Below are 20,997 nucleotides of genomic sequence, written 5' to 3' on the forward strand. Positions count from 1 at the left end.
AATATTGTCTGCAGCACTTGCAAAAAAAATAAGGGCAACATCTGGGAAATGTTGGCTCTCTGGCTGAATAGAAGATTTGAGTTGATTATAGCTCTGGAGATGTGACATCAGCACAGATTTATGAACATAGTGGTCAAAATAATGGTGGGCGTTTGCCAGATGAAGCAAAAATCAAATGTTTGAGCGTACCATTCTTTCACTGCAGCTTTGGGAAGGACCGTGTTTCGTAGGCTCGGTTATTTGAGCATTTTTGTCCCCAAATTGCCTGCCATCGGTACAAAAAAGTCACCAGCTTGCACTTTTTGCCAGAGAGCAGTTTAAAAAAATAATAATTGTAAGTTGATGTTGATCCTGATACCACAATTCCACGAAAGAGAGAACCTGGTTTTATCGATGTAATCGGAAGGTGCCGATTTATTAGTCTCAATTAGCTCCAGCATTATTATTTTTTTTAAGTTCACATTTTGGCTAGTTAAGTTTTAAAAAAATAAAACAGAAAAAAGTTACACCAGCAATACGCAAACCTGAAAGCAGTGCACGCACCACCTGTTAAAAGTTGCAAACTCTGGTCTGGCAGTCATTTAGTCCAGTGAAGCGTTTTAATAGTTTCCCCCTTCTGACTCAGGCCCAGCGGATTCAAAAGTTCTCTTGGTTGAAGTAAAACTGGACATTTCTGGGATCCAGACTAGAGTGCTGACTGCAGTACTTTCTCAGAGTTTTTGCCAGCTGCGCTGGTCCACACAAGAACACACCCACAACAGACCTAGAATAAAAAATAAGCATAAATCAGTTGGCATGAACGTTCCTAGGAACTGCCTCTAGACTAGCCTTTGGAAGCAATATTAACTGGTTTGACCATTATTTTATTAAGGGCTAGGAACAAAATGGCACCCTGTGGTTAGGGGAGAGATTTAAACATTGGCTGGTGAACCAAGCAATGTAGGTGGGTTTGCTTTTAGGTAATGGGCAAATTGGGTGAGTGAATAATCCATGGTTTCTATAGGTCAATGAAGGGATATTTTTTTCTGTTTGTTTACAGATTGCAGCTACGGCTTAGTGTAATGTGCAGGCACCGACAATGAGTTGGTTTATGACTTCATGGCTTGTTGATAGCCTACTTTTGCGTCCACCTAACTTACAAAACACAGAACTACAACGTAAAGACAAAGGAGAGACTAGGAATTGAACAGACAAGCCACCATTTTTCAAGACTGGCTCTGGCTTGTTCAAGAAAGCATTGATAACACAAGTATTTATAAAAAACATAAGATGGCAAGAATTATATACATTCCTTCTTTATCACAAAAGAGAGAACATGTCTTAAAATGTTAGCTTATGCGGCAAATGTATCTGGAACTGAATAAGGCATGCATTCTTTAAACTTGGTAGACATGCAAATATAATAAAAGATTAACCGGATAAATGTTTGATCCATCACACAAAAAATTTAATATGGAGCTGTCCAGGGTACTGATTCCCTGTCCACAATGTCCTGGAGAGGAGACCATAGCTCAGCGATAGAGCATCTGGTCATTCAATTCCAGGCATCAGAACTGCATTTCCAGTTTTCCAAATTCAGGTAGCCAATGATGGGGAAGTTTTCTTTCTTCCAGAAATTCTGAAAAATCGTTGCTGTTTAGAGGAACTGCTACTGGAAAAGAGCTTTACCTGGTTTCAAAGCTATTTCTTACCTGGGGTGTGTGGCTGCCACTGTTGAAAATTCATTATTCCACATGGGTCTCCCAAAAGAGGTTTTTTGCTTCAGGCCTGTCACCATGTCAGTGGACTTCTGAAAATGGAGCGCTGCATGGCCAACCTAGTTTCCCAACGAAGAAAAGGTGGCCAAAGTCAAAATTGCACAGCAGTCCCAACAACCTCCTCAACTGTTTGTTAAAACACATCTTCCAGGTCTTGGAATGAGTCAAGGTGTTCTCTACCATTCATGGGAATATAACCTAATTAATGAACCTCTACATATAAACACGTAGCCAAGCAAACCGGCTAAGCGGCAAGTTTTACACAAACGTAAACTCTTTTCATTTGTTTCATTGTGGTTTGCTAAATAAGCAACTCGCTGTCTTTGTTCAATAAGCTATACATCCTGGTTAATAAAAGAAAATTGGCTGACTTAGCCAGCAAAGATAATGGAGGGAGCTGGACTCACTTAATAACCATGCTGAAAAAGGTTGTAAAATTGAACACGGCTCACTTATCAACTTCCATGCTTAGCAATGGATATTCTGGTCCCATTTGTGGTTTTAAGTGGAGGACTATCGGTACTTTATTTGTATGCCGGCCCTTCCTGAAGGTTATTTCTAAGAACATCTCGGAGGCTCCTTCAGAGAGACCTAGAACCTAGAGAACATCGTAGGATAGGCCTTCTCAGTGGTAAAGCCTCATATATGAATTCCCTTTCTCAGAAGTCTTGGCTGGATTCCTTTTAGAAGTCAAATATGTGCCTTTTCACCTCCAGTTTTATCTTTATCTTATCTTTAAGACGGTTCTATAACTCTTTGAGCTGTAAAAACAACATCTGACTTGCCTGGTAAAACAACTGAACAAACTAACATTGAACAATGTCTTTTGTTCTGGATTTCCGGCTCAGACAGAAGACTATGAAATGCAGATGACTTCCATCAAAGTGCCAAGTGATAAGTCAAGAAGCTCAATCTTCAAAGAACATGAAGGTTCATTAAGATTCGCCCTCCAGCTCACCATGCTTCTGTTCCAGCCAGTGAGGTAGAGATGGTAGCTTAGGAAATCTGCTCTACCAGATCCCTCCATCTCTTGCTCCAAGGAGGAAAGGAGCTGTTTGAACCAGGCAAATGCTCCTGTTTCTCGGCAAATCCAGTAGAAGTAAATCTTGAAGCCCACAAGAGAAAGAAAAGAAAAGAAAAAAGATGGAAATGACAACATGCTTTAAAATGCCAGTTTTCACCCTCTAAGTCAGAATGCCCTGCTGACATATGGTCTTTCCTTTCGTTTTTTCAAGACAAAGTTGAAAGATGTTGAGATCAGAGAGAAGTACAACTTTGGGGGGGCACACAGCATGTTTGCCCTTCTTGCTGCATGGGTTTCCCTTTTTATGTTGACCATCAAACCCCAAAGAAACTCAGTTTTCACAGCGCTCTAAGCCTCAAAGAAACTCAATGAAAGCTCCTCAACTTTGGCATGTAGAAAGTGCATAACCCAATAAGTGTTCAACTGAAATCCATAAGCCGGGTTGTGTGAACCCAGTGCTAGTAAATTCTAAAATTTGGATGGAAGGCAATCTTGGTGGAGTAATAGAGAAGATGTTTGCATCGGGTCTTTTAGTCTTTATTTCATTAAGGTTAACTGCTTTTCTAGTTTATCTTTTATTATTATTATTTTGTAAGCCTTTCAGAGTCACACTAGTAGCGCGATGGGTAGCATATACATTTAATAAATAAATCAACAAATGCTGCAAATTCCACTTTCAGTCTCCGGCAAGTTAAGACTGGGAAAATTCCTGATCATGGAGAATTTTTGACAGTCTAGATAGAAGAGCCCAATGTCTAACTCTGTCTTCATCGTTCTGTAGAAATAAGATGTGCTGATTCTAGCCCAAGGGTAGGCAACATTGGCTCTTTTATGACTCGTGGACTTCAACTCCCAGAATCCTTGAGCCAGCCACGCTGAGGGGAAAGGAAGAGGTTTCCAAGCTGAGCCATGCTGGCTCAGGAATTCTGGGAGTTGAAGTCCACGAGTCATAAAAGAGCCAAGGTTGCCTACCCCTGGCCTAGACCTAGGCCGCTTTGTGACTCGTGGATTTCAACTCCCAGAATCTTTAAGCCAGCCACGCTGAGGGGGAAGGAAGAGGTTTCCAAGCTGAGCCATGCTGGCTCAGGAATTCTGGGAGTTGAAGTCCATGAGTCATAAAAGAGCCAAGGTTGCCTACCCCTGTATATAGCCTAAGCCTGCAAGAAATTCAAGAACTGTTTTATGACTGTACCTTACAGACTTCTTGTAAACAGGTTGAAGAGAAGCGAACTGAGTTTACCTTTCTGGTTTGAAGATCCTGGTCACCATGTTGGAACTTGTACCAGATGGATTTCAGTACTGAAGCAAAGGGAGTCACCCCAATCCCAGCTCCCACCAACATGGACACCTCATACTGGAAGACATCCTCACTGGCTGTGCCAAAAGGGCCATCCACCATAATCCTGAAAAGATGAGAAAACAGTATTTATTTAGGGTTTTTCCCTGCTCTCATAGATTACAAAAAGCCAAGCTGATGCCAGCCATGCTATAAAACATCCAGAAGAGCTTACTTCCACAAATTGGACCAGCTGGGACTTTTCAAATATATTTTAATGTTTTTGACCAAACAATATTATTAATTCTTTAATAATGAGATATTTCTTGAAATGAAATATTAACTGTGATACATCATACATTTGCAAGCTGATCCCATAGGGACATTCATGAAATTAAGGTGAGGCCAGCCACAGCTACTCCTGCTGCCATCTCTGCTCACCTGGGCATTGGTGAGCTTGGCTGCTGCAAGGTGTCAGTCAAGGCCTCCGTCCAGTCACCTGCTACCCGAATGTGGACAGAGAAGAAGTTTTCCTCTGGGGCAGAGGTGAGAGTGAATGGATGCCACTCTAGATAGGAGATGGCGGGGCAGTTGAGGAACACGTACTGTCCGATTTCCATGCTGAAACCTGTCTTGCACATCTGAATTTCCAGTACTCTGGAGGGATGCAAGATGACCTGGAGACAAGATTTCCAAAGTGAGCAAACCCTAACCCTTCCCCCAGTGGGGATGCGGTGAATTCCACTCTCCATATACGGTGTCCTCTCCCCATCCTGTGTAGACCTGCAAAGAAGAGAGATTGATCCCTTCTCGACTCTTCTCTGATGCTGCAACACAGGCCTGCCTCCTCCTGGAGACTGGACAGAGTAATTCTCCCATTAGTCCCTCAGTGACATCCCATGGCTGGGTTTAAAAAAACCTGGCTCTCCCCAACATCCTTTCAACACCTTAATCAACGCCATGACATTGGATGTAAAGAGTCAAGGAAGGTGACCTTGCCAGAAGTAGGCAGGATCCACTGCTTAGGCAGAAAGAGGCTAAAGCAGTTCTTAAGCCCAGGTCACCCCCAGTTAATGTTTGAAAGCAACTCAGACAGACACCTCCTATTTCACGGAATGAGAAGGAGGGGAAATAAAGTGCAATCAGGGTGCCGGATTTTGTTTTTCTATCCAGTCTTAGTCAAAAACATTTTAGCCATTGCCTGCAATTAGTGCAGGCTCAAGGTTGACTCAGCCTTCCATCCTTCCGAGGTAGGTAAAATGAGGACCCAGATTGTTGGGGGCAATAAGCTGACTTTGTAATAATGCCGCTTTGGGGGGGGGAGCGAAAGCCCTAATAAGCAGGCATATACATAGAATGAAGGCTACTGCTAAGCACATTTGATTTGTGCTTCTTAGATTGTAAGCCGCCCTGAGTCTTCGGAGAAGGGCAGGATATAAATGGGATTAAAATTAAAAAAATAAAAAATAAAAATAAATTTTAGATCTCAGTGTGTCTGTCTGTCTGTCTGTCTGTCTGTCTGTCTGTCTGTCTCTCTCTCTCTCTCTCTCTCTCTCTCTCTCTCTCTCTCCCTTAATTGTATTTAGGACAAAGCTGGTGAGAAGATTTGGAGACAGACCTACCTTTGTAATAACCACTTTCTGGCAAGAACGCCAAATCCTTAGCGCTCGCTCAAACGCATAGAGAATAATAGGTGCCAGCACCCACTTCCAGGACTGAAAAGAAAGAACCAAGTAAAGAACAATAAGAAAGACCATCCTGCAGGAAAGCGAGACTTTTCCTGACCTTTCTCTCTCCAGAATTCCACATACTGTAATTCCTTATGCTGAATTCATGCATTATGTTAAACCACAGCTTGCTTTTGACCATAATTGCCTGGGTTTGCCCAACCTACTGAGTCACAAACCACGATTTTACAACTCATCAAGCCCCAATCAAGCTATAGCTACGTTTAGTGTAATAGGAAGTCCAGCTTTGGGGATGGGGATGGGTGGATGAAATTTCAGTTAACCTCCAGCCCAAATGAGGTTGATGCCCGGCTTTGGCCTCTGACTCAACCAACCCAAAGCAAAAATTCTCACGGGGTCTTCTTTCATGGGATAGGGATAGGATTACAAAAATTTCCAGAAACTGAAGCACGCCCATTTTAGGACTCATTTCTCTTTCACTACATTAGAGTAGAGAGCTTTTTCCATTTCTCTCGAATCATGGCTATCCCGTGACCAAGAGAGGGGCAGGTTTTTTCCCAGGATAAGGTGGTTGCATACAAAACTATCTCCTGAATCCTTCTCAGGTGCTGCACTCAGGCCCGAAATCAAAAATGACATCGGGTGATTCTTCCAAGCTGAGGTTGTTATTGTTTCATACCCATAGACAGAATCCCGCCAGACTAAAGACTTCTATCTGCATTTACGATATACTCTGGGAACTATTAAGGGAGGGCTGCCTTCACCCTCTTTCTCTCACACACTCCTCTAGAATGCACACCTCCCTCCTGGCAATCCACCTCCTCACTAACTTTCATCGCAGCACAGACTAACACCAAGGATGTGCTCACCTCAGCCGGAATACTCCCAAACTCCGGCACTTCACAATAGGGATGGCTGCTGTTGGGGCCCCACTGGGTAGGGTGAGGTGCACACTGTTGGGGGTTATTCTTCATCAGGCTTTCGGCTGTTTGCCCACGAACAAGACCTCTGTGGACACAAAAGGGCACCCTCTAAATTGTCGCCTTTCCCAGGAGAAATCCCAAAAGGGATTCAGTGGCTAAAGAGTGGGAGAAAGTGGCTTGCTGTGACAATACCTCATGCTCACCCTTACCCTGTAAAAGAGAAGGCGGAGGGCAGAGTTAAACAAGTCCTCAGCCTAGAATCGTTACATTCCCACAAACAGTCTAAGTCAGGGGTGTCAAACTCGCAACGTCACATGATGTGTCACGATGTATCGCAACTTTTTTTTTATTCCCAGCAATGGGGGGGTGCGGTTTCGCCAAGACACATCTGGCCCACGGGCCGGCAGTTTGACACCCCTGGACTAAGTCCAACCCTTCTTGAATGCCATGGGCCCTTATCTGGCATCAGTTTAGTGTTGAATTTTCCTTGACTACATTCTTTATGCTTGAGCACTAAATCTTCTGAAGTGCTACTTAACATATGATCTGATCCTTTGTCCTTGACACACCTCTCCCTCTTGTTCTGTATTTTTTTCCCCCTAAGAGATACTGGAGCTGAGACTTCCAGAAGTTTCTAAAAGCCCACAATCCTTCATTCATTGCTCTTTGGGGTGGGAGGAATTCCACATACAATTACTGGCTATGTCACATATTTACATTGGCTGCTTATATTGCGGTGAAACTGTTGCATGCGTTGTTCTGAATGATGTGTCACAGGCAAGTATCAGCTTAACCAAACACAGCTTTCAAAACGCCGATATCTGTAATCATTCAAGAACCGAATGTATTTTGCAGCTGTTTATTAATGCCACATTTAGCTTCAGATATAACATTTAAACACCAACATTAACATTTTAGAAACCATGGCTCCTATTAATGTAAACGTCTTTGTTTTTAAGGATTTAGCTAAAGATCAGATATTTAATAATCCTCAGTCAACACTGTATAAATACCACGGGATTCAAACAAGACCATGCTTTTGTAATAATTTTAAAATTATTATATAATAAAAATATTGCGTAACTATAAAATAAAACGAAGGTGAAAAAAGAAGAAGCCTAACAAAAGGAAAAGGGGGCCAGGTTGTTCACCAGAGCGCCAGAGGGAAGGACGAGAAACAATGGTTGGAAACTGACCAAAGACAGAAGCAACCTGGAATTAAGGAGAAACTTCCTGACAGCGAGGACAATCAACTAGTGGAACAACCTGCCTCCAGAAATCGTGGGTGCTCCATCACCGGAGATTTTCAAGAAGAGACTGGACAATCACTTGTCTGAGATGATATAGGTTCTCTTGCTTGAGCAGGGGGCTGGACTAGAAGACCTCCAAGGTCCCTTCCAACTCTATTCCATTCCATTCCATTCCATTCTCTCTTCTCACCCAGTTAAAAAAGAGCCAGGTGCATCAGAATTAACCCATCTTACTAATTCATCTTTATATCTCTTTTCTGTTTTTCTTCTACACTCTTAGCTTTTGCTTTTTTTCTCTCTCCCTTTCCCTTTCTTCTTTTTTTCTTCCCCTTTAATTTTTCTTAGCTCTTTTATTAAAGTTGCTAAAATTTTCAATCAAAATTGTGTGTGTGTGTGTGTGTGTGTGTGTGTGTATACATACATACAGGGCTTTTTTTCTCACAGAACGCTCAGAACGGAGTTCCGGCACCTTTTTTGGATGGAACCTTGTAGGGTAGGCAAGGCTGGTTGTATGACATATGTGAGTTCCGGCACCTTTTTCTTTTACAAAAAAAGCACTGCATACATATATGTATTTGTTTGTATAAATAATTAACTCATCTTGTGTGTGTTTCTCTCGCTCTGTGTGTGTGTGTGTGTGTGTGGAATTAGCCCATCCTGCTATCTGTTAAAAGCATTGGTGTCTTACGCGATGCCATGGATGACGAGGCCAGCAAAATAGATGACAAAAAGATGATGGGTATACCAGAAGACTTCAAAATAGCTTCTTCGGATTTGTTCCATGGAAGAAGTGATCATGAGAATGAGTGCCAAAGTGATGATCACACCCGTCAGGCCAGGAATGGTGGTGAAGGCTACGAATAAAGGAATCTGCAAGAGCCAGCAAGGTGACGTTACACAAAGGCATAATAGATCATTGTCCCCAGGGTGTATTCCACAACCTAGGATCCTTCCAACATAGGGAATTTCAATCCTATAATATTTAGGAAACCTGGCCCATATAACAAAATTGTAACAGAATAAAATCGAACATCCTTAAAAATCATCGCTGAAACACAGCAGGTCCATTTTTAACCATATCCAAGGCAGCTCACCAAAAAATTTAAAACAAGACTTTAAAACGGCATCTTCTTTTTAAAAAAAATTACTGTTCAGGGCACATATTTAAGACATAAATCTTCGTAAGGTAAAAGAAAATTAGAATATCAACCCAATGTAACCCAGCAAAAGACATGGGAAAAAAACAGACTGCCAAGGAAGTTGGGTGTCAAACAAGTCTCATGTTTTTTAATCCAGGTTAAAAAAGCACAGATAATCCTACTAAATTCCACGGCCAACATTACAGATAAAATCAAGAGGTTCCAGTTACCATCATACTTAGTTAGCCAAGAGCTCTCCATCGGTTGTAAGCCCAAGCAATTTTATTTTTAGAAGTAAATTGCTGATTCAGTGACACACTTACGGTAGAGTTGGAACGGATAGGATTTAACCACATACTCTCCGTCTTATGCAGGTGGGATAAGATGGAAGGCAAGCTGTGATCGTTTTTTTGCTGAGCGTCAATGTACCACTCAATGTTGCACAAGTGAGCAATGATGTGAATCGCTTGAAGAGAGCACAAGGTAAACCATGTATTGAATCAGAAACAAACAAAAAAAAAACCCACCACCACAGACTGTGGATTGACTGCAAAACCTCTTAAGAACCCACATATTTAAATCATAATGTAGAATTATTTGAACTAAGACTTGAAAGTGCACAAGTGAAAATGTTCAAGTCCTGTTAGTTCTGAAAAGGAAATGACAGTGAGTAATACTGGGTTTTGAGTACAAAGGGGCACTCAGAAGTGGAACAAAACTCTGACTGAATCTGAAGCAGAACATCCAGATTCAGTCACGGTTTCGTTCCGTACAGCATTAACTTTGTGAACTCTAAAGCTTCCTCCTTCCGTTATGTATTCAAGATGGACAGTGATTGATATTTATATGTTACTCATATGTAAGGGTGTAGGTCTATACATATGTTGTATATGGTATGTTTAAATGTGTGTGATGTATGTGTAGACTTTGAGAGCATGCAACTAAATTTCATTTTTAATGTGTGCCATTGTCCCCACAGTAAAAAAATGACAATAAAGGTTATCTATCTATCTATCTATCTATCTATCTATCTATCTATCTATCTATCTATCTATCTATCTATCTATGTGAAAATGTTCAAATCCTGTTAGTTCTGAAAAGGAAATGACAATGAGTAACACCGAGTTTTGAGTACAAAGGGGCACTCAGAAGTGTAAAAAAAAAAACCCCAAGTTTTCAAATTTGATTTTTAGGAAGTCTCTTTTTTAACGAAGGAAGGCGAATATACGTGTCCCTGGATAATGTTGCAGGATCCAATCTGGGTCGGTCCCCGGGACCCAAGTTTTATTCTTCCAAGCTTTTGGATTTGTGCTGGAGCCCATCTTCAAGAGAACTTCTCTCTGGAACTTCTCTTCTCTCTTTTTAAAGCACCGAGGTGGGACTCAGCCAGCACATTAAGTTGTAACGTGGTTTCCTTTCTGTGGCTTAGTAAGTCGTGTGAACTCTGAACCCAGACATTGTGCAGTAGTTTGCAAATCAGGGTTGATAGGTCAGTGTCTTGGCTGAGCCCAATCAATGGTGATGTTTTCAGTGGACCCACGATTAAGCAAACCGGTGTTCAGCATGTGATGTGAATGCAGAACATACCATAGCCTGCAAATATGTAGTTATGGAGAAAGTGATATTGACACAGGCCTCCGTGCTCATCCCCACGACACCAAAACAATGGAAGATGCACCGTGACATCACAAAGGCCAGCTCCAGTTTTACGCACTTCTGCTCTAAATTTAAGGGCAGAATTTGCACGGCAGCATCATCATATCGCAATTCATTTCTTTTCCACAGAATTCTTTAGAACTTCCCAGGTGTTTCTGTTTACCTGTATGAAGAGCAATCATATAAGCCACCAGTTTATGGAAGGCCAGGTTATGATCCAGCTGCCGCCTCATGGTGCGCCTGCAATACTGAATTGATAAAGCAAAAAGTCAGGAACAGCCAAGCTGTTCAGCTGTAGGAGAATAAAACATGAGGATAGGCCTGCTGGATCAGGGCCAGCCCCATCTAGCCAGCATTCCTGGTCACAGGTTAGACTTCAAGACATATTTCTCTCTCCCATGCCTGTGTTCTGAGACATATTGTGTTGGAAAACTTTTCTAGCTTCCGATAGGAAAGAGAGGGGAAAAGGAACTGAAGGACTACATATAGTCTCTGGGTCCCAGATTGTCTCCTGTAAACAACCACTTCTAAGTGAGTTTCATCCCAGGACTAGGCTCTCTGTGGCCTTTCAGATTTTGCTAAACTGTAGTTCCCAAGATCCCACAAAACAAGTCCCACTGCTTATGGAATGGCGACCAAGAAACCATCTGCGGAGCTGTCCACGGTCAACATTCTAGCCATTTTTCATTCTCTCGTTTATTTCCTTGTCATTTAATTTCGAAATTGAGACGCCCCGCCTTTTTGAAACAGGACCCAGACACAAATGATGCCCTTTGTAATCTTCCACAAAACGTATTTTAGCAACCGGCTGGATTCCCGGTGCCCACCCAACATCCAGGACTTAAGCACGCCACACGGTGAGCCGAAGACCCCCCCTTGGGCTCGGCCCCTTGCTCACCCGACAGGTGCCTCTCACGAAGGAGAGGAGATTCCGGCAAATGGGCAGAAGGATCAACATACTATTGAAGTTCAGGCACTTGGCCGAAGCCCGAGCCCAAGCCAAGGCAGACTGCAAAGGCAAAGAGAAGAGAAGAACATTTTGGCCTCGTTTTATATGCTATAGTAAAGCAGGAATATTGTCAGGCCTAGTCCAAGAATGCCACACAGTAAAACAATGCAGCCAATGTTCAGTTTTTCATTTGTGTACACTACAGAGACAGAATCTTGCCAGACAAAACCTTTACTATTCTGACCCTAACGGATGTACCCTGGGAAATTCTAGGGAATGGCTGTCTTTACTCTCTCTGAGTCGGATCCAGTTCTGGGCTATGTTGTTGTCTTGCCTTCCTCCTTAGAATGTGCTCCTTTCTTCGTCCTCCCTCCTTCCCTCCCTCCCTCCTTCCCTCCTTCCTTCCTTCCTTCCTTCCTTCCTTCCTTCCTTCCTTCCTTCCTTCCTTCCTTCCTTCCTTCCTTCCTTCTTGGGAACTGGCTATGTTACTGTAATCCAGTGCTTCAACCTTTCATCAACATGGGCCCCCTTTAAATACCTTTTGGAGCCATGGACCATGGCCACGGACACACACCCCCCCGACGACGTAACTCAAGATTTAAATCATAACATTTCTTGAAGCCTTTCCAGGCCCCCTGTGACGGCAGGTTGAGAACCATCACATCAACTCCCCCTTCATAGACATTTTGAGGGACAAGCCAAAACTAAAGAATTTAACCCATTTAATACAACTGCAACTGCTATGTTTTACTACTGGGTCGTAAAATGCGGCAAAACTCACTCCACAACTCTCTTGCTTAGCAATGGGAAGTTTGGGCTCAATTGTGGTTGTAAATTGAGGACTACCTGCATACGTCGACATAAATATAAATACAATTTAATCCTGTTAAGAACTATGAGGTGGTTTTTTTTCCAGTTTGGTTAAAGATTCTTTATTTCTACATTACGGAGATCAAAAGCTTATCAAAATGATACTCACCCCAAGAATCTGTCTTGTGTAGTAGTACTGCTCACTTCTTTCAAATATCAGGAAATATGTCACAAAAAGGTATATATTCAATGCTAACCAAGCAGCCTAAGGAAGAACGGGGGGCGGGGGGGAAATGTTTCATGTGTTGAGTTTTACAGTATCAGCCATTTAGTGACAAGGAAGATAATTACATTTAGGAATATTTTGAAATCAGATCATCTATATTAAGCATTATTTGAAAAGACAACATAGTGTGCATGATAACACACCAACTATGAATTGTTTTCTTGCCTGGATTCAGATAGTCACAACTGAGCTAAACAATTTTTAGCATTACCTAGGAAGAGATCTACATATATTAAGCATCCTTTTGGGGTAACGTATGGCCAACGTTTTGCCAATTGTTGTATGGCAACATAATAGCAGGTTTTTGTACATTTTTAAAATGTATTTATTTAGTTTAGAACTTTTGAATACAATAAAAATATAAAAATTAGAGGAAAAGTAAGTACATGAGAAGGGAAGGAAGGAAGGAAGGAAGGAAGGAAGGAAGGAAGGAAGGAAGGAAGGAAAGAAGGAAGGAAAGAAGGAAGGAAGGAAGGAAGGAAGGAAGGAAGGAAGGAAGGAAGGAAGGAAGGAAGGAAGGAAAGAAGGAAGGAACGAAGGAAAGAAGGAAGGAAGGATGGATGGATGGATGGATTATGATTTCCACCTTTCTTTTTATTAAATAGTTGACATCTTACTCTTTCCCCTTTAATGTTTTTTAGTCCCCAATCCATAAATTATCAATTCAGTCTTTTCTTCTTTCAACAAAAAGTCCATATAATGTTTTCCAGTCTTTTTTAAAAAAGGTTTTTATTGGGGTGTTTTTTTCTCTAACTGTTGTGTGCATTTATTGGTTTTCATTTTTTTTATGCTGTAAACTCCTGGAAGTCATTTTTTAATCTCTCAGAAATAAAATAAAGTCCTCTGCTCCTGGACAAAATACAGATAATTCTTAATCAAAATGGAGAGACCGGAAGGACAAACATTTGCAACATTTTTTTCTTTCTATATCTTCTTTCCCTAGTTAGATCATCTGAGGAGGAAGCCGTTTTGTTTTTCTGCAAAAACCGCTTTACATTATCTAAGGTGCTTACCTACTTACCAGAACGAATGCAAATTTCATTAAAATCATTAACAAAATGGTCCTGAATCTTTCTAGGCGAACTTTAAAATCCTTCCATGAACCATTAACTTATTTCCCCATCCAGCCCATGTAGCCTAACATGAACAGAAGTTCATAACTTTAAAAGAAGAGGAAATACTTTTTTTTAATTGGTTTGACAAACCTTTGCCAGAATATATTCCTGCATTGTAAAGTATGAGGAAGTGAGCAGAGGGAAAAAAATACATTGCTACAAAAAAAGAAGAAAAAAAATCATACCTAAATATATGGCACTCTACTGTTCTAATAACACACCACAAGGTCGGCAGTTTGGCGGGTCGAATCCCGAGTGCCGCGTAACAGAGTGAGCGCCTGTTACTCGTCCCAGCTTCTGCCAACTTAGCAGTTCAAAAGCACGTAAAAATGCAAGTAGAAAAATAGGGACCGCTACGGTGGGAAGGTAACAGCGTTCTGTGCGCCTTTGGCGTCTAGTCATGCCGGCCACATGACCACGGAGACGTCCTCGGACAAGCGCTGGCTCTTCGGCTTTGAAATGGAGATGAGCACCGGCCCCTAGAGTCGGAAACGACTAGCACGTAAATAGAGGCGCCAACTTTGAAATTCAATAGGTCAAATAAAGACATCCTGGGAGACGGAGCTAGGAACACTAATTGTTATGCTCATATCTTTTAAGTGTTCTGCCTTCAGGATCTGACACCAGCAGAATATAGGAAAACTCATAGAAGTAGTTCTAGATCAGGAGATGTGGAGAGACCTGGCCCCTAAGATCGCCAAGAGTCTGAATGGATAACATCATCATTGTTACTTTCAGGGTAAACTTCTCCCATCATTTGGAAGAAACATCTGCAATGCTTCAGGGTGGTTCAAACTCCCAGCATTCCTCAGTTTTGCCCAGGCCCTTTCCGGGCTGCTAAGAGTTGTACTTCAGCAACATGTAGAAGAGCAGATTCTCAATGTTTTTCTAATACAGCTAGTCCTCGACTCACAAAACTTCGTTTGGTGACGGTTCAAAGTTAACAACAGCACTGAAATAATTGACTGATGACCTTTTTTTTTCACACTTACAACCGTTGCAGCATCCCCATGGTCACAGGATCAAAATTCAGATGCTCGGCAACTGGTTCATATTTATGACCGTTGCAGTGTCCCGGATCATGTGATCCTCTTTTGCAACCTTCTGATGAACAAAGTCAGCGGGGAAGCCAAAGTCACCTAACAACCGTTACTAACTGAACAACTGCAGTGATTCGCCTAACAACTGTGACAAGAATGGTCATAAAATGGGGCAAAGATGATCAGGGGACTGGAGGCGAAAACATATAAGGAACGGTTGCAGGAATTGGGTATCTCTTGTTTAATGAAGAGAAGGACGAGGGGGGACATGATAGCGGTGTTCCAGTATCTCAGGGGCTGCCCCAAAGAAGAGGGAGTCAAGCTATTCTCCAAAGCGCCTGAAGGCAGGACAAGAAGCAACGGATGGAAACGATCAAGGAGAGAAGCAACCTAGAACTAAGGAGGAACTTCCTGACAGTTAGAACAATTAACCAGTGGAACAACCTGCCTGCAGAAGTTGTGAATGCTCCAACACTGGAAGTTTTTAAGAAGAGACTGGACAACCATTTGTCTGAAGTGGTATAGGTTTCCTGCCCAAGCAGGGGGCTGGACTAGATGATCGTAAGCTGAGAACTACTTGTAACCAGCAGGCTTCCCAGAAAGTGGGGAGACAGTGCTGGATAGATCAATATTTGCTGTGATCTCGCAACAAGATCTCAGAGATTTTTAAAAAATATCTATTTAATAGGAGGGACACCTTTAAATAGCTATTCAAAATCCCCATACAGTATCTCTCTCTCTCTCTCTCTCTCTCTCTCTCTCTCTCTCCCTCTCCCTCTCCCTCTCCCTCTCCCTCTCCCTCTCTCTCTCTCTCCCTCTCTCTCTCTCTCTCTTTCTCTTTCCCTCCATCCCCCCTTCTCTCTCCTTAACCCTGTTGTCCTTTTTCTATTTGCCTGTATCGTCTGGATAGACATCTGCCTCTCACTACATTTCATGACTCAAAACTTTGGCTCCAAGTAGTATCATATCCTTCATGGTTGACTAATTCTCTCATTCTCTTCATGAAAATAACTAGGTCACTGATACGATTATTGGTTTTATTTACACCATGCTTCGAAGATACGCGGAGCTTTGTTATTTTATCACTCCCAAATTTCAACAAAGAGTTAGCAGAAGCAGAAGCTCAGCTCGCTGACACCAAGAGGCTTCAACGCGAGAGACCGGACAGAAAAGGACAGAAAAATGAATGTGGTAGAAGAAGGGGGCCTATCAGAGGATGACTGTACCACAAGCAATGTCTTAAATCTCAGTTTTAAAAATATCCCTGCCAATTCCTAAGTCACCTTCTCTTCTAGGCACATGCAGCCTTCCCTTGTTGATCCTTCTAATCCTCAAAGTCTTACAGGGATGAACCGCACGAGTTTGTAACCGCAGTATGTTTATCTCTGTGGCAACCGAACTCAAAGCAGTGTACATAACTAATGCTCCTACCTCCTATTTTCTCTACAACAGCGACCCTGTGAGGTAGGGTGGGATGAGAGGGACAGAACAGGCCAAAGACCAGCGAGGTTTCCTGGTTAAAAAGATTGTAACCAAAAGCCCTTCAACTCCTACACCAAAATGGCTCTCACGGTTTAGTCTTGTCCTGTATCCTCTTTGAGATACAAGATGGGGACAGTCTCCTTAGTAATATATTTCATTTATATATAGCTCTTTCAAAAACGGAGAGTTTTCGGAACTCCACTGCCTCGGGTGGGGATGATGGTTCAGACCTGAGTTGAGTTTGATTAGAGCAAATCACAAAAGGAAAGGCTAGCAGGGGTTATTGTCAGCCTTGAGGTGCCAATCACCAACAGTATGATTTCCTGGCACTTTCCAAACAGAAGTGATAGATGGATGGATGGATGGATGGATGGATGGATGGATGGATGGATGGATAGAGATAGATAGATAGATAGATAGATAGATAGATAGATAGATAGATAGATAGATAGATAGATAGATAGATATGGATAGATAGATAGATAGATAGATAGATAGATAGATAGATAGATAGATAGACAGACAGACAGACAGACAGACAGACAGATACACAGACATGACATAGTCTTAGTACTCTTTAAATGCACTAAGAGTTTCCAAACCTAAAAAAACCCTAAAATAGAATAGATAGAATATCTTTATTGTCACTGTGTAACTCACAACGAAAATAAATTCACGACGAAATTAAGTAATTAAGAAATTAAGTAAACTGCTTAAGCCAAATTTGCCAGCACATGATGACATCATAGATATTGATCTATCTATGTATCTCTATCTATAGATCCATCGATACGGAGAATAACTAAAAAATTAAAGTAAATAAAAACCTCTTAAACATCAAAGTTTGTTCACCCTGGTGTAGCTTTGAGTAGAACTTTAGAACTTCAGGCAGCAGCAGCCTTTGCTACTCCATCCCAAGTTTATTAAACTGTTGAAACTGGTCCCGTTCTTCTTAACTAAGGTTAAACCAGGAGCCTCTTTCAGATAATATATTTGTTGTACATTAAAGGGGGGCTCCTGAAGTAGGTATTGGCCCGACTTTTTTGTTCTTTATCTAACTTCCCAGCCAGACCCAGATATAATGAAGCAGAACTTACGATCACCAGGGCTGAAAACCAGTGGTTGATGACCCAGTTCCCCATCCTGGACTCTCACAGACCAGTTGCTTTTGCCCAGTCCTTGTCTGGGTCTGAACTGGGAGCAGCTTCTCTTGATCCTGCTGGTCCTTCCTGCTTCTTAGCAAAGCCTTAACTAGTTTTCTCTCTTTGTTGATTTAGTCTTGGGAGGAAATGTAGCATCGTAAGTCCAGCCCAACCTAGGAGGCTGACCTGGGTTTTTCCCTGCAGGGTTAAGAAAAGGAAATAATGTCTTTTGTCTCTTGGAAACTTGTAATTAAAAAAGAAAAATCACCTTATTTTGGGAAAAAAATATTGATTGGAATACCACAAGCATGGTCTAAAGTTATCAGTGATCAAACTTCATCTCCCCTTATTATGTATGTGTCTGTGTATAAGTATTTTCTGTAACCTGTTTATATATATATGTGTGTGTGTGTGTGTGTGTGTGTATGTATACCTAACCCAAGGCCATCCACAGGCTGTAGTCACAGCAGTGACAGCTCATATTTGTGTAAATTTTTTGGATTGCAATCCAAAAAATTTACACACACACACACACACACACACACACACACACACACACACACACACACACATACTGTATATAAATATGTGTTAAATATTTGTCAAGTCATTTGAATATGCCTTGCTAATTAACTCTTTCTTTCCTGTTTGGCCTAACTCAAGGCTATCCACAGGATATAGTCACAACTTATAACAGCTCATTATTTGTGTAAATTCTTCAAATTGCTAATAAAGAATTTTGGGGAGGCTGAAATGATCATTTCGAACTTCTTATGTTCTCATCAGTCAGTCATGCCCATATATATATATGAACCCAGTTAATATCTTAAGTATCAAGATAATCAGAATTGCTTCCTACTTCAGCTATTTACAACTGGATGTTTTCCAGGGGCCTGGATCAAGTTTCCAGAATACTCAGCCATAGCTGTGTTGACTGGCCAAGTCTGGGAACTGATCAATATACCTGCAGGATATCCAATTAAGGAACATTGTGTTATTTCCTTCCCCTCTGCCGCTTCCCTCTTCCTTCTGTCAATTGTATTTATTTGCCTCTGTCCTTAGTCCTGTTTTAGGAGTGCTAATTCACGTTAGAAATTTGATAGATTATCTTTCTTCCTTCGGAACGTGTATGGCGTAAATATCGCTTAAACAGCTTCTGAAGGCAAGCTGTTCCGCTGGTTAATTATTCTCACTGTTCGGAAGTTTCTCCTTAATTGCAGGTTGCTTCTCTCCTCGATTAGTTTCCAGCCGTTGCTTCTTGTGCTGCCTTGAGGCGCTTTGGAGAATAGCTTGACACCCCCCCCTCTTCTTTGGGGCAGCCCCTCAAATACTGGAATACCGCTATCATGTTGCCCCTCGTCCTTCTTTTCTATAGACTAGCCATACCTAAATCCTCTCAATATTGGTGGAGCAGTGGGCTAATGCCTCCTTAAGTAACACCAGCTGCCTGCAATTAGTGCAGGTTTGCATCCCACCAGGCTCAAGGTTGACTCAGCCTTCCATCCTTCCCAGGTAGGTAAAATGAGGACCCAGATTGTTGGGGGCAATAAGCTGACTTTGTAATAATGCCGCTTGGGGTGTGTGTGAAAGCCCTAATAAGCAGGCATATACATAGAATGAAGGCTACTGCTAAGCTTGTAAGCCGCCCTGAGTCTTCGGAGAAGGGTGGGATATAAATGGAATAAAAATAAAAATAAATAAAAATACAAGTGAATACAACCTAGCTCTTTCTTCCGAGATCATAGTATTAGGCTGACCTACGTGACTGGGAAAAAAACGTTAAGCAAGGTTTCTTTTGTTTGTTTTTATGCCTTCAAGTCGATGCTGATGCCTGGCAGTTTTCAGAACAAGTTGCTTCAAAAGCAGTCGCCATTGCCTCCTTCCTAGGGCGGAAAGAACGTGACTGGCCCAACATCACCCAGTTGGCTTTATGCCCGAGTGGGATTTGACCTCCCCATTTCCTGGTTTCTAGCCTCGTGCCTTAACCACCACATCAAATTGGCTGTCTAATTGAGGTTAGGTGTGTTTAATATGCGGATGAAAGAAAAGTGAAACCAGGAGAAATACATGAGCCAAGAAAGTCGGAAAGGCATTAATCCTCAAACCAACCTCAATGTTACAGTTCCTGCAGTGGACAAAATGAGACAGAAGTCTTGTCAAAGTTCCCTAGGAGAACATATTGAAGCAATTAGTCCATTTTCTGGGTTATTCATTGAAGCAGAAACTGGATTTGCACAACACATTAAACAAATTGCCATCATCCTTTGTTCAAACTAAGTTGTAAGACAAAGGCAGGTGGAACCTGGGGGGGGGGGCAGAGTCAAGAGAAGAATCAGCCTAGAGTTGTTACGTTCCTACAAGCAGCCTGAGACCAACCCCTCTTGAATTCTGCTAACGTGTTGTTGTTGTTAGCTGCAAAGTCGTGTCCGACCCATCGCAACCCTATGGACAATCTTTCTCCAGGCCTTCCTGTCCTCTACCATCTTCTGGAGTCCATTTAAGCTCACACCTACTGCTTCAGTGACTCCATCCAGCCACCTCCTTCTCTGTCATCCCCTTCTTCTCTTGCCCTCAACCTTTCCCAGCATTCGGCTCTTCTCCAGTGAGTCCTTCCTTCTCATTAGGTGGCCAAAGTATTTGAGTTTTAGCTTCGGGATCTGGCCTTCTAAAGAGCAGTCAGGGTTGATCTCCTCTAGGACTGACCGGTTTGATCGCCTTGCAGTCCAAGGAACTCACAGGAGTCTTCTCCAGCACCATAGTTCAAAGGCCTCAATTCTTTGGCGCTCAGCCTTTCTTATGGTCCAACTTTCACTGCCATACATTGCAATCTGCTAACTTATCCAATACCAAATTAGAGCTGGCTAGATTCTTGTATATAGGCATGAGCAATAAATCATCTTAACTGGAATATGATGTGCAGTCTCAATTCTTCATGCCTGACATAATCAAGGTTAATATGAGCAAATGCGGAATCTGAGGGTTGTTCTTTGCCCAAAATGGCTAAAAGAGAAATTGTGTATTAAAAAAACAAAAAACCAGAGGGGATAGCTTCCCCTTGGGTTTTAAGATCTCTCATTCCAGAGCCTTGATCTGCAAGTCTGGCTCAAGCTGGATTACCCACAGCTTTGATCCACGTTTGTCACAGAGATATCGGCTTCCCTTTCAGACTAGGCTTGATTTCCTACTTTTTTTAAAAAAAAAGGGAGAGTGGAAGAAACAATTTCCATCCAAGTACAGGAGAATAAATGGGAAAATGCAGAAGGCATTTGAGTTTTTTGCATTAGCTGGAGTACTTAAATCTGCAAGGCTTAAAAAGGGGGGATGTTTAAGTATTTTCATTCCTTGTCTAGAAGAAAATATCGGAAGTGTTTGCAGCCGAAGAACAGGTAGTCCTCGACTTACAACAATTCATTTAGTGACCAAAGTTACAATGGCACTGAAAAAGTGACTTGTGACCATT

At 41.9% G+C, this 20,997-nt stretch overlaps 1 protein-coding gene across 1 annotated transcript; it reads right to left on the reverse strand.

The window, feature by feature from the left end:
• Window positions 1–636: 636 nt before the first annotated feature.
• On the reverse strand, window positions 637–17,537 carry NOX1 (NADPH oxidase 1; the record flags this gene model as incomplete). The annotated part of the gene is made up of 13 exons (XM_081336728.1): window positions 637–763; window positions 1,692–1,816; window positions 2,716–2,862; window positions 4,022–4,184; window positions 4,499–4,734; window positions 5,680–5,772; window positions 6,615–6,753; window positions 8,607–8,788; window positions 9,381–9,523; window positions 10,877–10,961; window positions 11,612–11,722; window positions 12,642–12,737; window positions 17,493–17,537. 13 exons carry the CDS (start codon window positions 17,535–17,537, stop codon window positions 637–639), a joined length of 1,692 nt encoding a protein of 563 aa, XP_081192854.1.
• Between the last annotated feature and the right edge of the window lie 3,460 nt (window positions 17,538–20,997).

The sequence above is a fragment of the Vipera berus genome (assembly GCF_964194415.1).
Source record: "Vipera berus genome assembly, chromosome: 11".
Taxonomy (NCBI): Eukaryota; Metazoa; Chordata; class Lepidosauria; order Squamata; family Viperidae; genus Vipera; species Vipera berus.